The sequence below is a fragment of the Mastigoproctus giganteus genome, chromosome 8 (genome assembly GCF_048544385.1).
Source record: "Mastigoproctus giganteus isolate SK-2022 chromosome 8, ASM4854438v1, whole genome shotgun sequence".
Classification (NCBI taxonomy): Eukaryota; Metazoa; Arthropoda; class Arachnida; order Uropygi; family Thelyphonidae; genus Mastigoproctus; species Mastigoproctus giganteus.
The window spans coordinates 145,889,979-145,914,622 of NC_143582.1; the positions used below are offsets into that span (position 1 = coordinate 145,889,979).

General features: G+C 37.6%; 1 protein-coding gene across 1 annotated transcript in view; it reads right to left on the bottom strand.

Moving 5' to 3' along the window:
* Positions 1 to 24,644, bottom strand: part of LOC150081900 (mitogen-activated protein kinase-binding protein 1-like) — a 470,343-nt gene that overhangs the window by 113,086 nt on the left and 332,613 nt on the right. The window contains exon 22 of the mRNA XM_090378972.1: positions 20,264 to 20,493. Within this exon, the coding sequence (XP_090235098.1) occupies positions 20,264 to 20,493 (230 nt within the window). The remainder of the gene's footprint in view (positions 1 to 20,263; positions 20,494 to 24,644) is intronic.

Genomic DNA, 24,644 nt, shown 5'->3' on the forward strand with positions numbered 1-24,644 from the left:
TCAAATGAATCCCATCTCTACAAAATAGATTCCTTCTACCTACAAGTGTAGGCTCCAAAGCCTTGCAGAGTCCCTCAAGTTCAGAGTTAATCCACAAGGCTTTCAGTATATAATCCCTCCTATTGTGACTGGGCAGAATTGCAAACACATACACATTCTAGCCTAATTCACAGCATAGTTCTATATTTAATCAACAAATTGTCAGCCTGTGTTCATTTATTATCATTAGTCCCCACATGAATAATAATGATATCTTTACCCTCTCCCCTTTAAAATCGGATAGTCTGTCAGATTTTCAGGGGGAGAGGATAAAGAGAGTTAATAACATAATCAAATGTTGCTCCCAGGAAATATACCCTGGTTCTAGTCCACCTATTATTACAAAAAATGATATCCATTTCTTGACAACAGAGTCTCCCAGTAAAACTAAATCTTGAACCAGAGCAGTATGCACTTGACTTTTCTGTTCAGTGCCCAAATTAGGAGTGCATTATGCGGCAGGTCACTAGTTACTTGAATCTGAATGATATAGCACCTAGTTTTGTTTTTCTGTAGGGCAAGTACTAGTTTCTTCAGTAACTCAAATTCATCTAATAATGCACTGAGTTTTAATTGAGATCGATGAACTTATTACATTGGGTGCAAAGGAAAGAATTGTCAGTTTAACTTGGTTTGTTTAGTAGACTGGCTTTAGAATACATGGAAAAGGCTATACAAAAATAAACTCATGATTCACACCGAAAATTGCCTGTGGCAATTTCTGCCTAAGTCATGTTAACCTCAGATGAAGTATTGAAAGTGAATCTTGTAACAACCATTATTTAGGTAAGATTTGGACCAAGAAAATAGCACAGAATTTAAATTAACAAAATATAAAGCAGTCAACTGTTACCAAATTTTATCTACTACTGAAGTTAAAAATTAGCTTACTGAAGTTTCTAAAAAGAATGTAACTTAGCAGAAATACTTAGAAATGATAAGGATTAAATTTACAAAATATTGTAAAAATTATTTTCACAAAACTGTTGAAATTAAATTTACTACAAAATTACAGAAATTAAATTTACAAGAAACATATTAAGGAAACAAAAATTCGTCTACCAAGACACTTGATCTAATCCCTGTAGTTAATCCAATGGAGTTAACTGGAGGCACATATAAAGATCATGTTTGGGATGTGATAGAGGATAAACCAGGACATAATGATGCCCCAATGTACTGGATTATTTTTTTGAGAGCTGTGATGTGGGACTTTTTTATTATTTAAAATTAATTTTTAAAATTAATTAATTTAAATTAATTTAAAATTCATTAATTTTTTTTGTTTAAAAAAATTAGTACTGTGGTTACTTGCATTTACTTGATTAAGTTGGTGAATATGTTCTTTACTTAGCCTTCTAACCAAAGTTGACTTCTGCCTCCATTGTGTTGTATTGACATAAGAATGGTTTTTTTTTTTTTTTTGGTTTTTTTAATGGAAACCCCAAACATGAAAGGTATTATAACCTAGAGCACTTAGTACCATACTCATGGAAGGTTGAGAATATGAAATAAGATACCTGTTGACATTAGACTTGAATTTCTGTAGATTGTAATTTTCAGGAAATACATGTGAAGGAAGGTTGCTCCAGAAAAAAAATAGAAGTTAAAAGAATAAATGAAAAAGAAGAAAAGTTAGATTTGTGAGTTCGAAGTTGGACAGTAAAAGGATGCAGAGAGTTTGTGGTATAATTCAGAAAAACAGTGCCCATGGAAATATCTATAGAAATGGATTGCAGAAAAAACAGAATGTCTATAAGATAGAGAGTGGAGGGACTTTGTAAGAGATGGATTAATTAACCTAACTACCCTGTTTTGAATGGAGTCTAGAATACTGAGAGAGGGAACCACTCCAGATGTAGAAACAATATTCCATGGGGCAGATAATAGATTTTTATAGAATGAGTATCAGTTTAGAAGGAAAAGTAACACTGACAGCAAAAGAAAAAAAAAACCCCAGTTTCTTAGATGCAGAAGAAGCAATATTTGTGATGTGCTTATGCCAAGGGAGATTAGAAGTCAGGGTAATCCTAACAGATATGTGAGCTTCTCTAGGAATCATAGGAGTGTCATAAAAGATGAGCATAGGAGAAGAAGAATCTTTCTTTTTTTTTTTTTCAAGATATATGACAGGACTGAGTTTTAGAAGAATTGAAATTAAATATCTTTTTCCCGTGGGAGAATTACCTGGAAATCAGCATTAAAGGAAAAGATAGAGAATATTCCAGAAGTTGAAGCTGTTTGTGCAGGGCAAGGTTTCTCACACTGGGAGATGGAATGCAATGTTCTATTATCAGAAAAACTATGGATAGGATTTCCAGTCAATGGAAGAAGGTCATTAATACACAAGATAAAAAGAGTGGGAGAAAGAACTGAACCTTGAGGAACACCAGCATTAGCCAAGAAGACAGAGGGCTATCTGCCATCACCTGCAGTGAGTGGTCAGAGAGAAAACTGGATACTGAATTACAAAAAAAAATTGGCAATCCATAAGATGGACACTTATTTAAAACACTTTTATGCCAAATATGATCAAAAGTCTTTGAATCGTCAAGAGCAATGGCTTAAGTTTCACCAAACATTTCCATTGAATTTGTCCACAGATGGGTAACATAATCCAATTTATCACCAGTGGATTGACACCAATGGAATCCATACTGGCAATCATGATCAGATGGAAGGTTTCAAGAAAGTTTAGGAGTTGGAAGTTAATGGATTTCTCCATTACTCTAGAAAGAGAAGTGAGCACAATGCTAAAAAAACTGGATAAGAGGAAATTGTTGACCTTTTTAGGAACTGGCTGGATATGAGCAAATATGTAAGTAGAAATAAAAATGCCAGTGGAATAAGAAAGGGTAAAGAGGCGAAACAAAAAAAAGGAGTAAGCAAAGGAGCATAGGATTTGAGAGCAAGTTGAGAAATACCATTAAGAAATGGAACTTTCTTGGCATCAAGATTGTAATGAATTTTTCTGCCATCTTTTTGACAGAAGACCACAGGAAACATTGGATAGAGTGTACTGGGAATGGTAAGGGATGGTTTACCAAGATCATCAATACAAGAATTAGAAGAAAAGTAAGATGCTAGCAGGACAGCTTTATTTTTAGCTGAGGTGGCAATAGAACCATTAGATTTTAATAGAGGCAGAAATACAGATGAACAAAAGTTGCAGCCAGTAGTTTTGGCAAGACATCAGAATGCTCAACTACTGTTTGGCCAAGAACCAAGTTTTCTATTATTAACCTACTCAAGACCTGTTGTTTTGGACTGGTTAATAACTGCTTTACAACAGTTGAAAGCTTTGTTGTAGGATGAAAATATACCTAGAGATTTGAATGTAAGCCAGTTACAATACAGTCATCAGGGAACAAGTAAATACATGGGTTGTGTTAGGGTAACTAAGAAAAGAATAGGTGTATGTATACTTGCATGTACACCAATGCTAGGATTATAGTAAATAAATTTGATGAATTTAAAGTGCTGGTCAAGATATCAAAAGTGGATATTGTTGGGATATCAGAGACGTGGTGCCACATGGATATAATCAGTGCAGAATTGGAATCTGGGGAGTACAATGTGTACAGAAAGGATAGACAGGACAGGAAGGGAGGAAGGGTTATGCTGTTAGTTAAGAATCACATAAAATCTAAGGATGTGCATCCAATTGACATTGGTGGACAATGCAATGTTGATTAAGTGTGGTGTGACATAAGCACTGGTAAAGGAAAAATGAGAGTAGGTGTGGTGTGTGTTATACGCCTAATGAATCTGATGAGTACAATAATCAATCCGTGGAGTACAATAAGCAATCCGCGCTTCCGTAGAAGTGAGTACAGTGGTCTCAGAGAGTTTTTAAGTTCTATACAATGGGATCAACTGATGATGTTACCAATGGTGAATTCTAAATGGGAAGCCTTCAGGGACTTAATCTTGGAGGGAACTAGGCTTTTCATACCAACTAAGAAATACTGTTCAAGGTTTAAGGCCTAAATGGATATCAGATGAATTAATGCGGCTCATGGCAGAGAAGAAAAATGCATGGGATGCATATAAATTATCAGGCAACACAGAAGATTATGGCAGATATAAGTTAGTCAGTAATCAAGTCACAATGGAAGTTAGGCAGGTGAAGGCAGATTATGAGAAATCTTTGGCAAATAATGCAAAGAAAAACAGCAAAGACTTCTTTACTTATATAAACTCTAAAAGGAAGGGGATGAATCAGATTGGTCCACTTGATATCAATGGTTTAACTGTAGATGATCATTCTCAGATAGCTGCCAAACTAAATGAGTATTTTGCATCTACATTCATACATGAGGAGTTATTCAAGGAGGAGAGGGTAGGATATTTATCAAACTCTAAACAGAGAGCTAAGTGATTTTGTAATAACTGAGAGCAAAGTGGAGGAGAAATTTTTGAAGTTAAACATAAGGAAGGCACCTGGGATGGATTGGATCGATCCAGTTATATTAAAGGAGGCAGCAAAGGAAGTAAGCAAACCCTTAGCCATAATTATGAAAGCTTACTTGGACTCAGGGGGTCCCCGTGGACTGGAGATGTGCAAATGTGTCCCCAATTCACAAAGGGAGGGATCAAAGGGTGACATGGGTAATTACAGACCTGTTAGTCTAACTTCTGTTCCAGGGAAAATAATGGAGTCACTGGTTAAGGAAGTGATGTAGGATCATCTAAACAAGACTGCAGTTATAGTTCAGACAGAGCATGGGTTTGTTAAGGAGAAGTCTTATCTGAAAAATTTGATTGGATACTATGGTGTGGTCACAAAGAATAATTTTGATATCAAATACTTGAATTTTAGAAAAGCTTTTGATACTGTGGCACATGGAAACTACTGTACAAATTGGAGCAGCTACAATGGATAAAAGGATGGTTGAGTGGGTGGAGACAGAGAGTGGTTATCAATGGACACTGCTCTTCATGAACTAAAGTTATTAGTGAAGTCCCCCAGGGTTCGGTGTTGGGCCCATTGTTGTTTTTGGTATTTATCAATGATAATGATGAAGGTGTATAAGGGTTAATATCTAAGTTTGCAGATGATACGAAGGTTGGCAGGGTTGTTAATGACAGTAATGATAGTACGCTACTGCAACAGGATCTGGAAAAGTTGAGCAGATGGGCTGAGAGGTGGCAACTGAAGTTTAACATTGAAAAATGTAAAGTATTTTTTTATGTATGTAAAGTTTGTAAAGTATTATATGGTAACCCCAGAGTAACATATCAACTGAGTACCACACTCAGTGTAGTGGAGAATGAAAAGGACCTGGGGGTAATTGTGTCAGATATGAAGTTTTCTGAGCAGTGCAGATGGTCTACAAGAGTAGCTCATGGTGTTTTGTCAGTGATATACAGGAATTTTGCTAGTAGGGATAAGTGGGGGTGATTGAACCCTTGTATAATGCAATGGTCAGGCACAACTTTAGCACTGTGTACAGGTCTGGAGGCCTCCAGACCTGTACAGGTCTGGAGGCCTCATTTTAGGAAAGATGCAGAGCTGTTGGAATGAGTACAGAGAAGGGGAACGAGATTGGTGAGTGGAACAAAGGGTTGGTGTTACCAAGAAAGGCTTAAGTTCTGCAAATTGCAGTGCCTGCAATTTGCAGGCACTAGGCATCTGCAAGGTGATCTAACTGAGGTGTATAAGGCCTTGAATAGATTGAGCAAGCTCAATTCTAATGGTATTCTTCCTCTTGCTCAGCTTACTCACATGAGGGGCATAAATTCAAATTGAGAAAGTCAATTGTAAGATTAGATGTGTGGAAATTTGCCTTTAGCCAGCAGGTGGTTGATTGCTGGAACAAACTTCCATCTGTTGTAGTGGAGGTCAGTAACTTAAATATGTTCAAGACAAAACTAGACATATATTTGGAGTGAATGGAGGGGTAAAATGGGAAGGGTGGTTTTTTTTTATTTTGGCTGATGCTATATAAGCTTACTTTCTTGCATCATATGCCCTACTAATGCTAATGCTACATCTTAAACAGCCTTAGCACATTTATTGGAAAAACAAAGGTTAAGATAAAAGATGAGTTTTTAAGGAATGTGGAATAAAGGATTTCATCACTACAAGAATAATTTCAGTTACTGATCTGAGTAAACATTGACATCAGAAGCTTTAAAACAGTAATCCAACTAAGGAAAAGAAGACTAGCAATCTCTCATATCATACCATTTTGCATTCTTGTAATTCTAAACAAAACGAGGCTGAGAATGGTCATGAAAGAAAGGCTCCATTGGAGAAGAAACAATCACTAATTTGTGATCTGAGTTGCCTAGAGGACCATTCACCTCGAATGTGTAGGATTTTTTGGTATTCTGTTTGATAAATGAACAATCTGTGCGTGGCCTTTAGTAATTGGAAAAGCTGCAGCATCTCAACAGCTGCATCTGTTTGACTAAAAAACTGAAGTCAGATGTTAAAATTAATGGCAAGGAAAGTTACCTTGCTGTTAGGAAAATTAGATTGTAGAAAACTGAACTTCAAAGAGTTCCACGATTAATGGAACTGGGAGATCAGTAGAGACAACAGATTAATCTGACAGAATGGGGTAGAGAGATTTTAAGGCACAGCAGATCAAAAAGAGGAGATTCAAAATTACTAAGTCTCTTACAGGGAATATCAGAGTGAACACCTGCACAATACAACCTTTGAAGTGAAAGGAATCACACAGCAAATAATTAGGACAACTGAGATGAGCAGTGGTTGAATCAACCGATAACTGGGATTCCGCCAGACTATAAGTGGAAATTGACATCACTGAGATTGGAACTGAGACCACATATATTTGTGAAATGAATGAGGAAATGTATAGGTTTAGATCTTTTTGCTGATTAATTTGTTCTATTAGTTTGACTATTCATTATGTTTTCAGTAGTAAAGAAAAGGTGAGTAGGGGGACATGTTGTATGAAGTAATTAATTTTTTAAATTTTACACACACACAAGCAAGAATATATCCAATGAACCCCAGGGGCTCACATCTGGTGAGTATGGGCTTGGCACACCTAGGGTCCTGAGCTGAATATCATCATTCTTCTATTCTTGGTGATTCCCTTCTACTTTTGACTCTTGTTCTCTCTCTCTCTTTCTCTCTCTCTCTCTCTCTCTCTCTCTCTCTCTCTCTCTCTCTCTCTCTCTCTCTCTCTCTCTCAGGGTTATTCAGAAATTTTTTTTTGGATGGTGCAGCATAAGCCTCAGACTTCCTTGCACCATATGGCTAATAATAACAATAATAACTTTTTGACATAATGTAGCTTTGACAATGCCCCTTGCATACATATTACTTGGGCTCTCTCCAGTCACCATCTCAGAGAGTAGAGGCAGTGTGTTGTATGCTAGTTGTCTGATGGCACCAGGGGTTTCCCCCATTTCCGCTTGAGAGAGAGAGAGTAGAGGCAGTGAGATTATAAATCAGCTGATCTGGGTGCCTCTTAGAGAGTTACAAACAGGTTCGGTCTGGTGAAATATCTAGAGGCCAGCTGGCAAACACTGTTTTAGAGCAGTACCCTCATAACGTAAGGAAGATGAGATCTTGCCTTGATGCCCATCATAACCTCGAAAGACATTAATGATAACTGCATGATGGAAGAGATGGGCGAGTGCGAGAGCTTTGCTTTGGATACTAAACATGGTTTTTATAATTTCAAGCCTCCAATAAGCAAAGTGGTATCGCACTAGTTGACGAGAGTGATCTATACCTAGTATTGCCTGGTAACACAGAGAGGGGCGAAATTCCTCTGTGTGGTATGGAAACAACAACTTGACCCCTACTTATGCTGGTTCGCACCTGTTTCGTCATATACCAGCGGTGACTCCGGTATACTTGCCATATTACAGGACTTACACAAGGGTGTCATAACCAGGGGTACTAACAATTCCACCATCATGAAGATCCAACCAGAGGATTTGGTTGTCACAAACTGATTAGACTTTATCGAAATTCAGTCCACTTGATTCAGGTGACATACCTGAATATCAGTCCCATCAGTATCTTAGACTCCCAGGTAGCAAGTCTCAGTTTGTCATACCTAAGAGAATGTCTGCAACAACCTCAAGGACCAAAATGTTTGAATTCTGCCATTGACACAGTATTGATATAGGTGTTACTTGATGGTTGCAGAACTACAGATGCTACTTGATGGTTGCAGATGCTACTTGCAGAACTACGTATAAAAATATGTAGTTCTGCAAGGATGTTATTATCAATAGCAGAAGTGTTTTTATTATGTACATAAACTATAAATTTTAGAGCAATACAAATGTCATTTAAAATAATGTAATTTGCACTGCTGTAAAATAAACAGAATTAGTGTAGCATTATCATTTCTCTTAGTTCCATGTTTTATTTTTAAATTAAACTTAGACTAAAATCATGCCTTAGACTAGAGCAGCAAAGCATCAAAGAGTTCAAAGTAGCAGGAATGCTTTGGTTCAGGGAAGAACTGCTGAGGACAGGTTTCCTACAAATCAGAATTATATTATGCTCTTCACTTGTTCCCTCTTTGCAAAGCTTCCTTTAGCAGGACATGATACAGCCAGAGGGGATACTTTTTTTTTTTTTTTTACAAACAGCATGATGGAGTTACACAAATTCAGCATTTTTATGGGCTTATATGAGGGCATGAAGAATTGAAGAATACGGTTGATGTCCTTGAAGTATTAAAAGAAACAGACATGTCAAGCAGCAACGACTTCTTTACTTACATAAATACTAGAAGGAAGAGAATGAATCACATTGATCCACTAGAAATGAATGGGTTAAACTGTTGATGATCCTGCTCAGGTTGTAGACAAACTGAATAGATATTTGCATTTACATTCTCACCTGAAGAATATTTTTGGGTTGGGAATGTGTAAAATGTGTAAATGTGCAAAAGTGCGTAAAATTCTAATAGGGAGCTGAATGATTTTTTGATAACAGAGGAAAAGAAGAGAAACTGTTCAAGCTAAACGTAAAAAAGGCACCTGGGATGGATTACGTCTATATTCAATTACATTAAAGAAAGCAGAAAAAGAGGTGAGCAATCCTATAGCCATAATTATGAGAGCATCTTTGGATTGAGGAGAAGCCCTTATGGATTGAAGATGCATTAATGTATGCCCAATTCACAGAGGGCGGATCAAAGATTGATATGATTAATTAGAGACCTATTAGCTTGACTTCTGCTCCAAGGAATAGAATCACTGATTAAAGAAGCAATGTAGGAACACGAGGAAGGCAGATAAACTGCATTCACAGCATGGATTTGTTAAGGGCAACCTTGATTTTAGGGTTGAATTTGAAAGTGTCTGCAATTCTGCCCAGACACGATAGGAGGGAGTATATGATGAGAGCCTTGTCGATCAATTCGGCCCTGGAAAGATTGTGCAAGGCTCAAGGGATAGAATTTTTATCAGCCTGGACTGTACTTGTTAACAGGAGAGACTGCTTCTACAGGGATGGGATACACTTAAATAGAAAGGGTGCAAGAATATTTGCTGATGCTATCGAGGCAGTGTTGGGTGGGTCGGAAAACTGATTGCTTGGGGGGATACAAGGACTAACAGTTTAACAGTAGCCGTAGGCAGAGGTGAAGGTGATTCTTGCATAACTTCTATTAGAATAAGTAGCGACCTGGAGCAAGGGGTGTTGGGGGTTTCAGGGGCGGGTGGCAGTCATCGTGAAACAGGTGGGTATATGTGTTAGCATTAGCATTAGTAGAGGCATTTGATGCAAGAAAGCAAGCTTATGCAGCATCAGCCAAAAAAAAAAAAAAAAAACCCACTTCCACTTCACCCCTCTGTTCGTTCAAAATACCTGTCCAGCTGAGCCTTAAACTTATTTAGGCTATCAACCTCCACCACAAGGGATGGAAGTCTGTTCCACCAACCACCCGCTGGCTAAAGGCAAATTTCCACACGTCTATCCTACATCTGTCTTTCCTCAATTTGAATTTATGCCCTCTCAGGTGATTTTTCTGAGCTAGAGGAAGAATCCCATCAGCATTGAGCATGCTTAAACCATTCAAGGCTTTATACACCTCTATCAGATCACCTCGCTGGTGCCTAGTCTCCAGACACTGTAATTTGCAAAACTTCAGCCTTTCTTCGTAAGCGCACCCCTTTGTTCCATTCACTAATCTTGTTGCCCTTCTCTGTACTCGTTCCAGCAGCTCTACATCCTTCTTGAAATGAGGCCTCCAGACCTGTATACAGTACTCTAGGTGTGGCCTGACCATCGCCTTATACAATGGAATAATCACCTCCTTATCCCTGCTGGAAAAATTCCTGTATATCATTGACAATACTCCATGAGCTACTCTTGCAGCCCGTCTGCACTGCTCAGAGAACTTCATATCTGCCTGCACAACCACCCCCAAGTCCCTTTCATTCTCTACCACTGTCAGTGTAGTACCACAGAGTTGATACGTTGCTCTGGGGTTGCTGTTTCCCATGTGTAGTACTTTACATTTGTCAATGTTAAACTTCATTTGCCACCTCTCAGCCCATCTGCTCAACCTTTCCAGATCCTGTTGCAGCAGCATAGTGTCAGTAGTGTCCTTGATAACCCTGCCAACCTTTGTATCGTCTGCAAACTTGGACATTAAGCCCGGTATACCATCATCAATATCATTTATAAATACAAAAAACAATAATGGACCCAACACTGAGCCCTGAGGGACTCCACTAATAACATCAGTCCACGATGAGCAGTGTCCATTGATTACCACTCTCTGTCTTCTCCCCCTCAACCACCCCTTTATCCATAGCAGCAATTTACCTCCAATGTCACACTGCTCCAATTTGTGTAGCAGTCTTCCATGTGCAACAGTATCAAAAGCCTTTCTAAGATCCAAGTATATAATATCAAAGTTATTCCCTGCATCCAGTTCTTTTGTGACTGCATCATAGTATCCAATCAAGTTGGTCAGGCAAGACTTCCCCTTAACAAAACCATGCTGTGTCTGAGCTATAACTGAAGTCTTGTCTAAATGATCCTGCAGTGCTTCTTTAACCAGTGCCTCCATTAATTTTCCTGGAACAGAAGTTAAGCTCACAGGTCTATAATTACTTGTGTCAGCCTTTGATCCTCCTTTGTGAATTGGGGTCACATTTGCACATTTCCAGTCTATGGGTACCTCCCCTGAGTCCAAGGAAGCTCTCATAGATGTTAGATGTAACTAAGTGTTAGTGGATGTGTCAGAGTAACTAAGAATAAGAATAGATGCATGTATACTTGCATGTATACCAATGCTAGAAGTATAGTAAATAAATTTGATGAATTTGAAGTGTTGGTCAAGACATCAAAGGCGGATATTGTTGGGATATCAGAGACATGGTGTCACACTGATATAAGGAATGCCGAACTTGAATTTGGGGAGTACAATGTGTACAGAAAGGATAGACAGGATAGGAAGGGAGGAGGTGTTATGCTGTTAATTAAGAAAAACATAAAATCAAAAGAAGTGCATCCAGTTGATATAGATGAACAGTGCACTGTTGAGTCAGTTTGGTGTGACATAAGCACTGTGAAAGCAAAAATAAGAGTAGGAGTGTGTTATAGGCCTAATGACTCGAATGAGTACAATGAACAATTGTACAGAGAAATAGAGTGGGCTAGTAAATCGAATGTCTTATAATGGGGGATTTTAACTTCCCAGATATTGACTGGAACTTGTGGGTTGGGTATCACACACTAGTCAGACTTTTGTGCATTTATTGGATGATTGTTTTCTGCAGCAGCATGTTCGAGAGGCAACCAGAGAAAGTAATACTCTTGATCTGGTTATCAGCAGTGATCATTCGTGTATTAAGAATTTGCAGATAAAGGAACCACTAGGTGGCAGTGATCACAGTGTACTGACGTGGGATTTACTTAAAGATTTAATTACCATCAGGGGTAAAGGAAAGGGTTTTTGCTTCCGTAAAGGCGAGTACAGTGGTCTCCGACAATTTTTAAATTCTGTACAGTGGGATCAACTGACGATGTTATCAACAGTAAATTCTAAGTGGTAAGCATTCAAGGAATTAATCGTGGATGCTACTAAAAGTTTCATACCTATTAAGAAATATTGTTCAAGGTTTAGGACTAAATGGTTGTCAAATGAACTAATGAGACTCGTAACAGAGAAAAAAAATGCATGGGATGCATATAAATTATCAAGCGACTCAGAAGCCTATGGCAGATATAAGTTAATCTGTAATCAGGTCACAAAGGAGGTTCGGCAGGCGAAGGCAGATTACGAGAAATCCTTGGCAAAAGATGCTAAGAAAAACAGCAAGGATTTCTTTACTTATATAAACTCTAAAAGGAAGGGGATGAATCTGATTGATCCACTTGACATTGATGGTTCGACTGTTGATGATCCTGCTCAGATAGCAAACAAACTGAATGAGTATTTTGCATCTACATTCACACGTGAGGAATTATTAAGGTTTGAAAATGGCAGAAGGTTATCAAATTGTAGCAGGATACTTAATGATTTTGTAATAACTGAGAGCAAAGTGGAAGAGAAACTGTTGAAGTTAAACGTAAGAAAAGCACCTGGGGTGGAGGGGATCTATCCAGTTATATTAAAGGAGGCGGCAAAGCAACTAAGCAAGCCCTTAGCCATAATTATGAGAGCATCCTTGGACTCAGGGGAGGTTCCCACGGACTGGAGATGTGCAAATGTATCCCCAATTCACAAAGGGGGATCGAAGGATGATACGAGTAATTACAGACCAGTTAGTTTAACTTCTGTTCCGGGTAAAATAATGGAGTCGCTGGTTAAAGATGCATTGCAGGATGATCTAGACAAGACTGCAGCAATAATTCAGACACAGCATGGGTTTTTTAAGGGAAAGTCTTGTCTGACAAATTTGATAGGATATTATGATGTGGTTACAAAGGAACTGGATGCAAAAAATAATTTTGATATCATATATTTGGATTTCAGGAAAGCTTTTGACACCGTTGCGCATGGAAGACTATTGTACAAATTTGAGCAGAATGGTATTAACGGTAAGTTGCTACAATGGATAAAAGGATGGTTAAGTGCGAGAAGACAGAGGGTGGTAATCAATGGGTGCTGCTCTTCTTGGACTAATGTTATTAGTGGAGTCCCACAGGGTTCGGTGTTGGGTCCACTGTTGTTTTGTATATTTATCAATGATATTGATGAAGGTATATCAGGCTTAGTGTCGAAGTTTGCAGATGATACAAAGGTTGGCAGGGTGTTAATGACAGTAATGGCAGTGTGCTACTGCAACAGGATCTAGATAATTTGGGCAGATGGCTAAGAAGTGGCAACTGAAGTTTAACCTTGACAAATGCAAAGTAATGCATATGGGAAGAAGTAACCCCAGAGAAACGTACCAACTGTGTGGTACTACACTTAAGGTGGTAGAAAATGAAAAAGACCTGGGAGTAATTGTGCAGTCAGATATGAAGTTTTCTGAGCAATGCAGACAGGCTGCCAGGGCAGGTCATGGGGTTTTGTCAATGATATATAGGAATTTTGCTAGCAGGGAAAAGGAGGTGATTATCCCTCTGTATAAGGCAATGGTCAGGCCATGCCTTGAGTACTGTGTACAGGTCTGGAGGCCTCATTTTAGGAAGGATGTAGATTTACTTGAGCGTGTACAGAGAAGGGCAACAAGATTGGTGAGGGAAATGAAGGCATCCTCTTATCAAGAGAGGCTTAAGTTCTGCAAATTGTAGTGGCTGGAGACTAGGCACCTGCGCGGTGATCTGATTGAGGTGTATAAGGCCTTGAATGGGTTCAGCACGCTGAATTTTGATGGGATCCTTCCACTTGTTCAGATTACGAACCTAAGGGGGCATAAATTCAAATTAAGAAAGGACAGATGTAGAATAGATGTGCGGAAATTTGCTTTTAGCCAGCGGGTGGTTAATTGCTGGAACAAACTTCCATCTGTCGTTGTGGAAGTTGATAAGTTGAATAAATTTAAGGAGGAACTGGACAGGCATTTGCAGGGAATGGTGTGATTTTTTTTTTTTTTTTTTTTTGCTGATGCTGCATAAGCTCATACATTTGCTTTCTTGCATCACATGCGACTACTACTACTGCTACTATGATGCAGTAACAAAGCAACTGGATGCAAAAATTAATTTTGACATCATATACTTTGATTTCAGAAAAATGTTAGACTGCTGTACAAATTAGAGCAATGTGGCATTAAGAGTAAGTTATTGCTATGGATAAAAGGAATTGTTGGGTGGAAAAAAACAGAGTGGTTATCAATGGGCATTGCTCTTCTTGGACTAATGTTATTGGTGGAGTCCCTCATAAATGAGTATTGGATCCATTGTTGTTTTCTATATTCATTAATGATACTGATGAAGATATTACAGATATCACAAGTAATTACAGACCAGTTAGTTTAACATCTGTTCCGGGTAAAATAATGAAGTCACTGGTTAAAGATGCATTGTAGGATCATTTAGACAAGACTGCAGCAATAATTCAGACACAGCATGGGTTTGTTAAGGGAAAGTCTTGTCTGACAAATCTGATTGATTAATATGTTGTGGTTGCAAAGGAACTGGATGCAAAAAATAATTTTGATATCATATACTTGGATTTCAGGAAAGCTTTTGACATTGTTGCGCATGGAAGACTACTGTACAATTTGGAGCAGAATGGTATTAAAGGTAAGTTGCTAAAATGGATAAAAGGGTGGTTGAGTGAAAGAAGACAGAGAGTGGTAATCAATAGATGCTGCTCTTTGTGGACTAATGTTATTAGTGGAGTCCCACAAGGTTTGGTGTTGGGCCCAATGTTGTTTTGTATATTTATCAATGATATCGATGAAGGTATATCAGGCTTAGTGTTGAAGTTTGCAGATGATACAAAGATTGGCAGGGTTGTTAATGGCAGTAATGGCAGTGTTCTACTGCAACAGGATCTAGAAATTTTAGGCAGATGGGCTGAGAAGTGGCAACTGAATTTTAACATTGACAAATGCAAAGTACTGCATATGGGTAGAAGTAACCCCAGAGGAACGTACCAACTGGGGTGGTAGAAAATGAAAAAGACCTGGGAGTAATTGTGCAGTCAGATATGAAGTTTTCTGAGCAATGCAGACAGGCTGCCAGAGCAGGTCATGGGATTTTGTCAATGATATACAGGAATTTTGCTAGCAGGGTAAAGGTGATGATTATCCCTTTGTATAAGGCAGTGGTCAGGTTACGCCTTGAGTATTGCGTACAGGCCTTCAGGCCTCATTTTAGGAAGGTGTAGATTTTCTTGAGCATGTACAGAGAACGGCAACAAGATTGGTGAGGGGAACGAAGGGGTCCTCTCACCAAGAGAGGCTAAGTTCTGCAAATTGCAGCAACTGGAGACTAGACACCTGTGAGGTGATCTGATTGACATGTATAAGGCCTTGAATGGGTTGAGCATGCTGAATTCTGATGGGACTCTTCCACTTGCTCTGATTACGAAACTAAGGGGACATAAAGACAGCTGTAAAACAGATGTGTGGAAATTTGCCTTTAGCCAGTAGGTAGTTAATTGCTGGAACAAACTTCTATCTGTCGTTGCGGAAGTTGATAGCTTTAATAATTCAAGGAGGAACTAGACAAACTTTTCTTTGTTTGTTTGTTTGTTTTGGTAGTTGTTGGTGCATCGGCTTCTGTGGCCATAATGCACCTCCCAAGGTTTTTGCAGTACTCTGATCCAAGCCCGTGCGGGATTTGAATCCGCGACATTTGGGTTGCCAGGCAGGCACTTAGACAAACTTTTAGAGGGAATGGTTGCGTGAATTTTTTTTTTTTTTTTTTGGATAATGTTACATAAGCTCATACGCTTGCTTTCTTGCACCGTATGCCTCTATTACTATTACTATATATCAGGCTTAATGTCTAAGTTTGCAAATGGTATGAAGGTTACCAGAGTGGTTAATGACAATAATCGAGGTATGCTACTGCAACAAAAACAAGGAAAATTACAGATGGGCCAAGAAGTGGCAATTGAATTTTCATATTTACAAATGCTAGGTAATTCCAGATTAATGTATGATCTGTGTGGCACCACACTCAGGTTAGTGGAGAATGAAAAAGACGTGGGTAATTTGTGTAGTCAGATGTGAAGTTCTCTGGGTAGTGCAGAGAGGCTTTCAGGACAACTCCTTTGCTTTTGTCAGTGATATACAGGAATTATGCCAACAAGATAAGCAGGTAATTATCCTGTTGTATAAGGTAATTGTCCTGTTGTTGCAATAGTTAGACTACATCTCGGGTACTGTACACAGGTCTGGAAGTCTCATTTTAGAAAGGATTTGGATTTGTTGGAATGGGTACAGAGATGCGCAATGATTAGTGAGGGGAACAAAAAGGTGCTGTTACTAAGAAAGGCTTCAGTTCCGAAAACTAATGTCTAGAGACTATCCACCTGTGAGAAGATCTGATTGAGGTGTTTAAGGCTTTGAATAGACTCGATGCAGATGGGATACTTCCTCTTGTTCAGACTACACACATATGAGAGGGTATAAATTCAAATTTTGTTCTTATCAGTTTCATATCTGTTCTTATCAATTTTCAATATAATCCCCATTACTTCAACATGCTTCCTCTACCACTGCACTAATGCCTGGATTCCTTGAGAGGTTTTCGTGGTTGGTGTTGACACCATTTGTGTGCCACCATCTTGATCTCTTCGTCTGACAAGAAGTGACATCGTCTTAGTGATCAAAAAAAAAAAAAAAAAAAGGTGTTAATCCAATTGAATTAAGTCTGGTGAATATGGAGGATGGGAAAATACTTTAAACTTCATCTCCTTAATCTGATTCTGATTCACTGTAGAACAGGTGGTATCACACACACACCTGAGGACAGCAAACTGACTTTTTTTTGAACTGCTAGCTGCAATTGGTTAATAAACACATCACAGTATTTACTACTCATCATTGGTTCTCTCTCTCTCTCTCTCTCTCTCTCTCTCTCTCTCTCTCTCTCTCTCTCTCTCTCTCTCTCTCTCTCTCTCTCTCTCTCCTCCAGATAATGTTCTAGAATCACTTTGTCATCCCAGAATACAGTGAGCACTTTTCCAGCTGATCCTTGGGTATGGATTTTCTTTGGTTGATGAGAGCCTGTATGGTGTCGCTCTGAACTTGCACATTTCTTTTCTGGTGTGTAATAATAAACCCAGAATTCATCTCTAGTCATTGTGTTCCAAGAAGGTGTCTCCTTTGTACTCATACCCTTCAAGAAGCACAAAACACATTAACACATTCACTGTCACCAATCAATTTTCAGAATGTTGAAAAACATCAACATTCTTATATCCTCAGCATTCCTAAAATTCATAAATAATGGTTAAAAAATAAAAGTTTGGAATTTGCTCCTAAAAGTGTATACTTTTCTACTCAGTTGTAAATCAGAACAAATCAAAATTTTATAAAAAGTTTATTCATATACAAACTAACATCAACACAGCAAAGAACAAATAAAACTGTGTGCCAATTCTATAAACAAAAACCAAGCACTGCTGCAAAGTATATCAATATTGAGTCAGTGTATCAATATTGAGTAGTTGGTAATTTCATGTGCCTTTACTTTCATGGCGCCCGTTTGTTGATTGCTTATGAATGACTGCTCATATGCACTACAGCACACTGCTTGAGTGCCATTTGAACACGTATATGTGTGATGGCAAATCACATCTAGTGCTGTTTATATGCATAAAGACAGCAAACATATTAAGTAGTCACTCCTTCAGTTCTGATGTTATGCACTATCAGTCAGGAATAAATTTGTAAGCTGCCAATTTACAGTAGTTTCAGTGGAGTATCAGGTTGGAATCCTAGGAAACAAAAATCAGTGATCCCCATAATCATCTGACTGGGAAGCAATTACATTCAATTTTAAACCACTGTGATTAAAATGAGATGTAATCATAACAAGGTGATGTACCCTCAGCTAGGTGCTATACAACATGGTTCTAACATGATGGAGCCAATGTGTATTTTAGCACTAGTCACCATCACCTCAATACTGTGTTCCTTTGGGAGATGGATAGGTTGTAGCAGAGTTCTATAACATGCCTACGGTTGATCCAGAAGATGATATATCTACCTGGCTACTTAGATATTCTGGCCTAAACCCATTAGAAAGTGAAGAGAGTACACTTCCCACACAAAATGTAATAAAATAAATGTTACTTTTGCTTGTCATAGTTCATATCTTTGAACACTCTGGTCTTCATTTTTCATTGTCACTGACATTCTTTGCATTATGAATGCAAATTGCTCAAGCCAATTGTGAGTCATATTTTAATTGCAAATATCTTGTTAAATAAGTTCAGATCGAAAAACTCTAAAAACTGTTTAGAACACTTTCAGTTTATTTTTGGATAAAGAATCAAGGAATCATTTTCCATGCAGATTATGTGGCTTTAATGGTACACCCTGTTTGTTTGTGTGTTGTATGTATACACTGAGTGGCCAATTTATTAGGAACAATTTCATAAAAATGGTACACCTGTCCCTTTCACAAAATGGAGTGCTCCGATAATAAAATGTGTGCAATTCAGTGAGAGAATGGGCAAGAAGAAAGATTTAAGCGACGCTGAATGTGGCATAATGGTTGCTGCTAGATGCACTGGAATGAAGATCATGGAAATTGCAACCCTACTGGGGTTCCCCCCATACAGCTTTGTTCTGGCTGTATTGCATCCAATAACCAAATAACATTTAATCAACAGTGATCCTGTGGTTAAAAACAGCAAATTGATGTGAGAGACCAAGTCTTAACCAAAGTGGCATTTCAGAAAGTACAACTCATCATACCTTACTATGGGTAAGATATCACAGCTAACAACCAAACTGTGTTTTGTTCCTGTTAGCAAAAAACAAGAGGGTATGATTATAATGAGCTCAGGAACACCAAAACTAGTTCCTGCTACTCCACACTGATGGGAAGACCAGAATATGACAAAAACAATAACATAGACTCCATCCTACCAGGTATAAACAATGCAGGCTGTGGGGGATGTTTCTAGTGTGCACACTGGGTCCTCTTGATACTATTGGGATTTGGATGCCATGAGTTATCCAAAAACTGTTTCTGACCAGGTTCATCCCTTCATGGCTGCAATGTATTTGTCCATATGTAGTTTCTCCAATGGATAATCCTGGCACATGGTTATCCATTGGAAAACCTATGTTGCAAGGCCAGAACTGTATAGAACTGATTTCATGAACAGTGCCAATCCCCTCAGTTCAATTGAATACCTGTGGGATGAGGTGGAACAAGCTCTTCAAAGTACAGCTCCACAATTCCAAAGCAACTGATTCAAAATAGTTCAACATCCCTGTGACATGATTTTTGAAACCTTGGTGAGTCCATTCACAATGAATCTAGGTTTTGAGGGTTGGGGAGGGACCTACTTGCTGTTTGATGAGTGTATCTAATAAAGTAATCACTCAGTGTATGTATGTACATATTCTGAAAAGGGTTAATAGCAGCTCTCAAAAGATAAATCAAACCAAAGTAGATCCCAAGTACGAGAGTCAAGAATTGCTATGTCCTCATTTGAATGAATCATCTCATATTAAGTAATCCAGTGAGGAATTTTTAGATTTAGTTTTACATTAAAAATATTCTTATTTTAATTGTAATACACTGTACTGTTTAAGTTACTTTTTGGAAGTGAGTATTGATAAGACTGGATTTATTCTTGGGATGCATTGCAGAATGTATAAAAACTACCAGGAAGGGATCGCCTTTGCACTGTTTGTTGGATTTATGATCTAATTTTACTAATTATCTAATTCAATTTTTTTTCTCCTGACTTGTTATAAATTATTTTAGCTTAAATGTCACAGTTTCTTCTGCTGGTATAGCATTTTGCAGGGTGGGTTCATGATCACAGAAAGCCATTACAATTATCAATTGACAAGCAGAGAAGTGTAAATATTTTAAACATTTTTATTACTTGCATTTTATCATGACATTTGAAACAGAGCAGTGTCCCTTTATATCTTTTTCTCACTGTTCATTATCTCCCCTATCCCCCTCTATTTTCATGTATGAAAAGTGTGTGGTGCTTTCCTTCTCAACACTTATACTGCTTTTATCTGCTAGTGCACATTTTCAAGTTATTATTTCAAATAACACACTTAATATACTTGGTATATTCTGATATAGTAAAATGTTGGCTACTTAATTTATGTTACAAGTAACATAAAAATTACATCCACTTAACAATATAACCCATACCTATTTCCAACATCATTTGTGTCACCTGAATTAGGATAATAGACCATTTCACTACTTTCAGTGGCTCCACTATCTGAATGTTCATCTTCTGCATCACCATCATCTAAGTGTGCACTTCCAGTACTACTTGAATCTGTAGGATGACGTACACGATCTAGTTTATTTCCTTGCGGTGATGTTACTCTAGATATTTCTGCTGAATGTGGAACAACTGAGCGACTAACTGAAACCTAAAGCAAAATCCTTTTCAGCATTTTGACTAGTTAGAATATAGTATTTATTATACACTGCCTGGTACTTCATTAGAATCATGGAAGTTTGGACTGTATGCAACACTCTATGCAAAAATATGAAAACCAAAAAAAGGTCACATGCAGCAGTAGATCTAAGAAACGGGCACAGTTGGTAAACCAAAACAGGGCCCATATTCCATATGATGTCTTGTATAACTGAAAAGAAGTAAAAACATTGAAGAATTACTGAATAAGGAATGATTATATCCAAGTATAATAACCCGGAGTTAGTAATAATATCTAAACTGTGCTTGTTTTTATTTCAAGAAACTCTGCATTAAAACTCCTAACTCTGTGGAGCCATGTCTTGAGGGCACTCAGCTGGACCCCTCAAGATATTTGCCAGCCTTGCCAGATATTAGATTTGCCACCAGTTAAAAGGTGTGTAATGTGCACAGGAAAGAGCTATAAAAGTATGTGACCTGACTAGTACTCAAATCAATTTTATGTGATTCTGTTCATTCCACACTTTGGGGGGGAACTCCCGCCCCAAAGCGGGGAGTGGACAGAATCACATAAAAGTTCAAAAAGGTATGACTGACTGTGCACATTTAGCAGGTAATTCAGCAGAAAGATAGCTGCATTTGTTGAGTGTTCAAAGACTAATGTCATTTGAGTTATTAAAAAATGAGAAAACACCCAGAAAACATCCATGAACAGGGGTGGCAGTAAATGCAAGGTGTCAGATACTATAGGATTGCAGGAGGAATTTCAATACAACAGTTGGAGTCAAATACAACTTTTATGCTTTACTGAGTTTGATTTCGACCATGGGGATAATTTTGTTCCCACTGAAGACTGAGGACAAATACTCAGCACTAAGGCTTAGTTTTATGTTTAAGTTGGAGACAAATACTGTTATCCATGGCTCTGCCTAAGCTGTTAATATCTTTTTAAATTGTATAACATGTGACCATGTAAATAAGGTATTCTGAGAAACCACCATTTTGAAGCCTATTTGCTTTTCATCAGCCTGGCAGGTAGCTTCTGTTAGTGAATGTATTATGTACTGTGAATAATGTATTTTGTTTAAGTGAACAGCCAAGCAATATATATGAAAATAAAACTTCCATTTAAACATATAACAACCATTATGTGTGCTTTAACCCCTCAGCACCAAGTACTCAGTTGTCTTCAGGGGAGCAGAATGATCCCCATGATCAAAAATCAAATGCTGTAAAGTATACAAATTTTCTTTGAAAGTGGCAGAGTAAGGCACTTGATATCTAGAATGGATTATCAAGTGTAATAGTCACCAAGTGACAAAACAATTAACCTCTGTATTTAATGTGGAAATATCATGAGGCATCAGTACCCACAACATGCAAAGAACCCTAAAAAGAATTCACTATGAGAGTAGGAGCTGTCGTGTGAGCCACTGATCTCAAATACCAACTGGAAAACAGGGTTTTGTTTGCATCAAGAATACAAAAGATGAATGCAGGATGGTAAGCAAGTCATGATCTAATGCATCTCAATTTACATTTTTTCAGCAGTGATGGAAGGGTGCACATACATAGAAAACTATATGCGGAACTTGGAACCATCCTGTTGAGTACCAATAAATATAGGCTACTGGAGAAAGAATAACATGTAGGGTATATGACATATCCTAGGTCCCAATGAAGGGAACTGAATTTTGGAGCATTTCTGTCATTCGCAATGCATGAGGTACACCTGCCAGTATTGCCTGTTTACCCATATGGACTATTATTTTCAAGATGACAGCACAATCATCCATTGTGCCAAACATGAGGAAGACCTCAAGCATCTGCCCTGACCATCTCAATTCCACTGAATGTCTGTGGGATGATCTGGAAAAGTGGGTTCATCAGCACAATCCTCTGCACAACATCTTGAGTACATTCCATGTCATGTTGGAGCAGTAATTCAGGCTAATGGAGATACAACAAGCTATTATCTCATGGTCCTAATGAAGCTACTCAGCAGTGTATAAATTAAAATTTATTAATAAGTTATGTAATAATAAAATTACCTATTTAAAGATAAATTACATTTACCACTCAGTGAAATTAAGTAATTTCTTCAATGGCACAAAGTAGCACTGCAAAATACAAACTACACTGGAAGAAACTTTTCTAAAGCAAAAAATTTACAACTGAATGGGAAAAAAAAATTATCCACAGTTCATATGAAAGTAATTATTACATTTTTACTTTTATTACACAACACCATATGGTCAGAAAATAAATACCATATGTAATTAAACAAAATCTTCAATAAACAGTACTATTTTTTTTTTATTGGTAAGCAATAATTAGTACTAACACTAAATTTAAAAAAAATAAATTATGTTTATCACTGATGTTTAATATAACCTTTGCACAGAAAAAAAACTTAGCAAAGATATTGTGAATCATAGAAATGAGGCAGAAATTGCTCGCAGAGAGAGAGAGAGAGAGAGACTACCATTAAGGTTGCTGACTTCGCATAAAACTTTATCATTCATCATGAAGCAATCAATATTCTCCTGACCACTTCATCCATCAGCCTGTGTGACATTTATGGTTTCACTATTTTCATTTCTTATTGGTCTCTTAAATAACAGTGAGTGACAGAGAAGACATCCTTTAGTAATTTACTAATAGCAGGTGGTGATTTTGGCTAGTAATTCTAAACTTCTGACTAGTTGAAAAGCAAGTTAGAACATTTGCCATTCTATACATTTACTTTATTTGAAATAAATATTTATTGATATTAGTTTTTAATCATATTACTTAAGTTTTTAATCTTTATATAGTTAAACCTTTACTGTTTTCTAAATTGAGGGAGGGTATAATCCCAAAGGCTATATCATATGAACTGCACTGAAAATGAAAAACTGCAGAACAAAATTTATTAATAGCTAAAGAACAATCACAGAAAACTTTTTCTCAGATTTTTTTTATTATGGCCATATTTGTTGGTTTTTCCTTCTTAATAATGTACTGTATAGCTGTTTAATTTAAGTTAATCATATAAGTATGTGATGCATTAAAAGGTGTCCAAACACAGCTGAGAACTTCATTCCTAAATGCTGCTTTTCACCAATTTTCAAGACAGTTATATGCACTGTTCAGAAAAACCAGGACTCAGAAAACTGACTGTTTCATATGTGAGATTCTTGTCAATATTGACCAAATGGAAAACGAAGCTTGAGAGAGTCAAACAAGTTGGAGGTCTCTATGTTGACTTAAAAGATTTGACACCAATAATATCAACCTTTAAGAGAGTAGACTAAGAGGAATAGAAACAAAAGATAAGGGGAATAATATATTTCAAATTAAGATAATATATTTCAAAGGAAAGTAGTCATATCAGAATTAAAGTGGTTCATTTTTTTTTTTCTTTTTTTATGTAAACCCCAAACACAAGAGGTATTAGAACCTATAGTACTTAGTACCGTGCTTGGGTTGGAGGTTGAGAAGACGAAAGAAGATATTTGTTGATATTGAACTTGAACTTCTGTAGACGGTAATTTTCGGGAAATACATATGAACGAAGGTTGTTCCAGAAAACGGCAGTTGAATGAATAAACAAGGAAGATGAAAAGTTGGTTTTGTGAGTTTGACGTTGGACAGTAAATGGAAGTTGGCTGGTGGCTACACGTGTTCAGACTGTTTTGAAAGAGAGAGCAGGAATTATAGAAGCCAATTCAGAAGAACAGTGCCCATGGAAATATCTGTAGAAGAGGCATGCAGCAGAAACAGTGCGTCTATGAGACAGCGAGTGGAGAGACTCTGTTAGAAATGAATCATTAATTAACCTAACTGCCCTCTTCTGAATGGAATCAAGAAGCCTGAGAGAGGTTTTGGGGGCACCACCCCAGATGTGGGAACAATATTCCATGGTAGGGAGGATTTGAGATTTGTACAGAGTGAACGGCCGTTTGGAAGAAAAGTAACACCGAGAGCGAAAGAGAAAACCAAGTTTTTTAGATGCAGAGGAAGCAATATTTTGTAATGTGCTTGTGCCAAGAGAGATTAGAAGTCAGGGTAATCCCTAAAAGAGATATATCATTTTATCTAGAAATCAGAGTGTCACCAAAGATAAGCATAGGAGAAAAAGAATCCTTTTTGTGAGATATA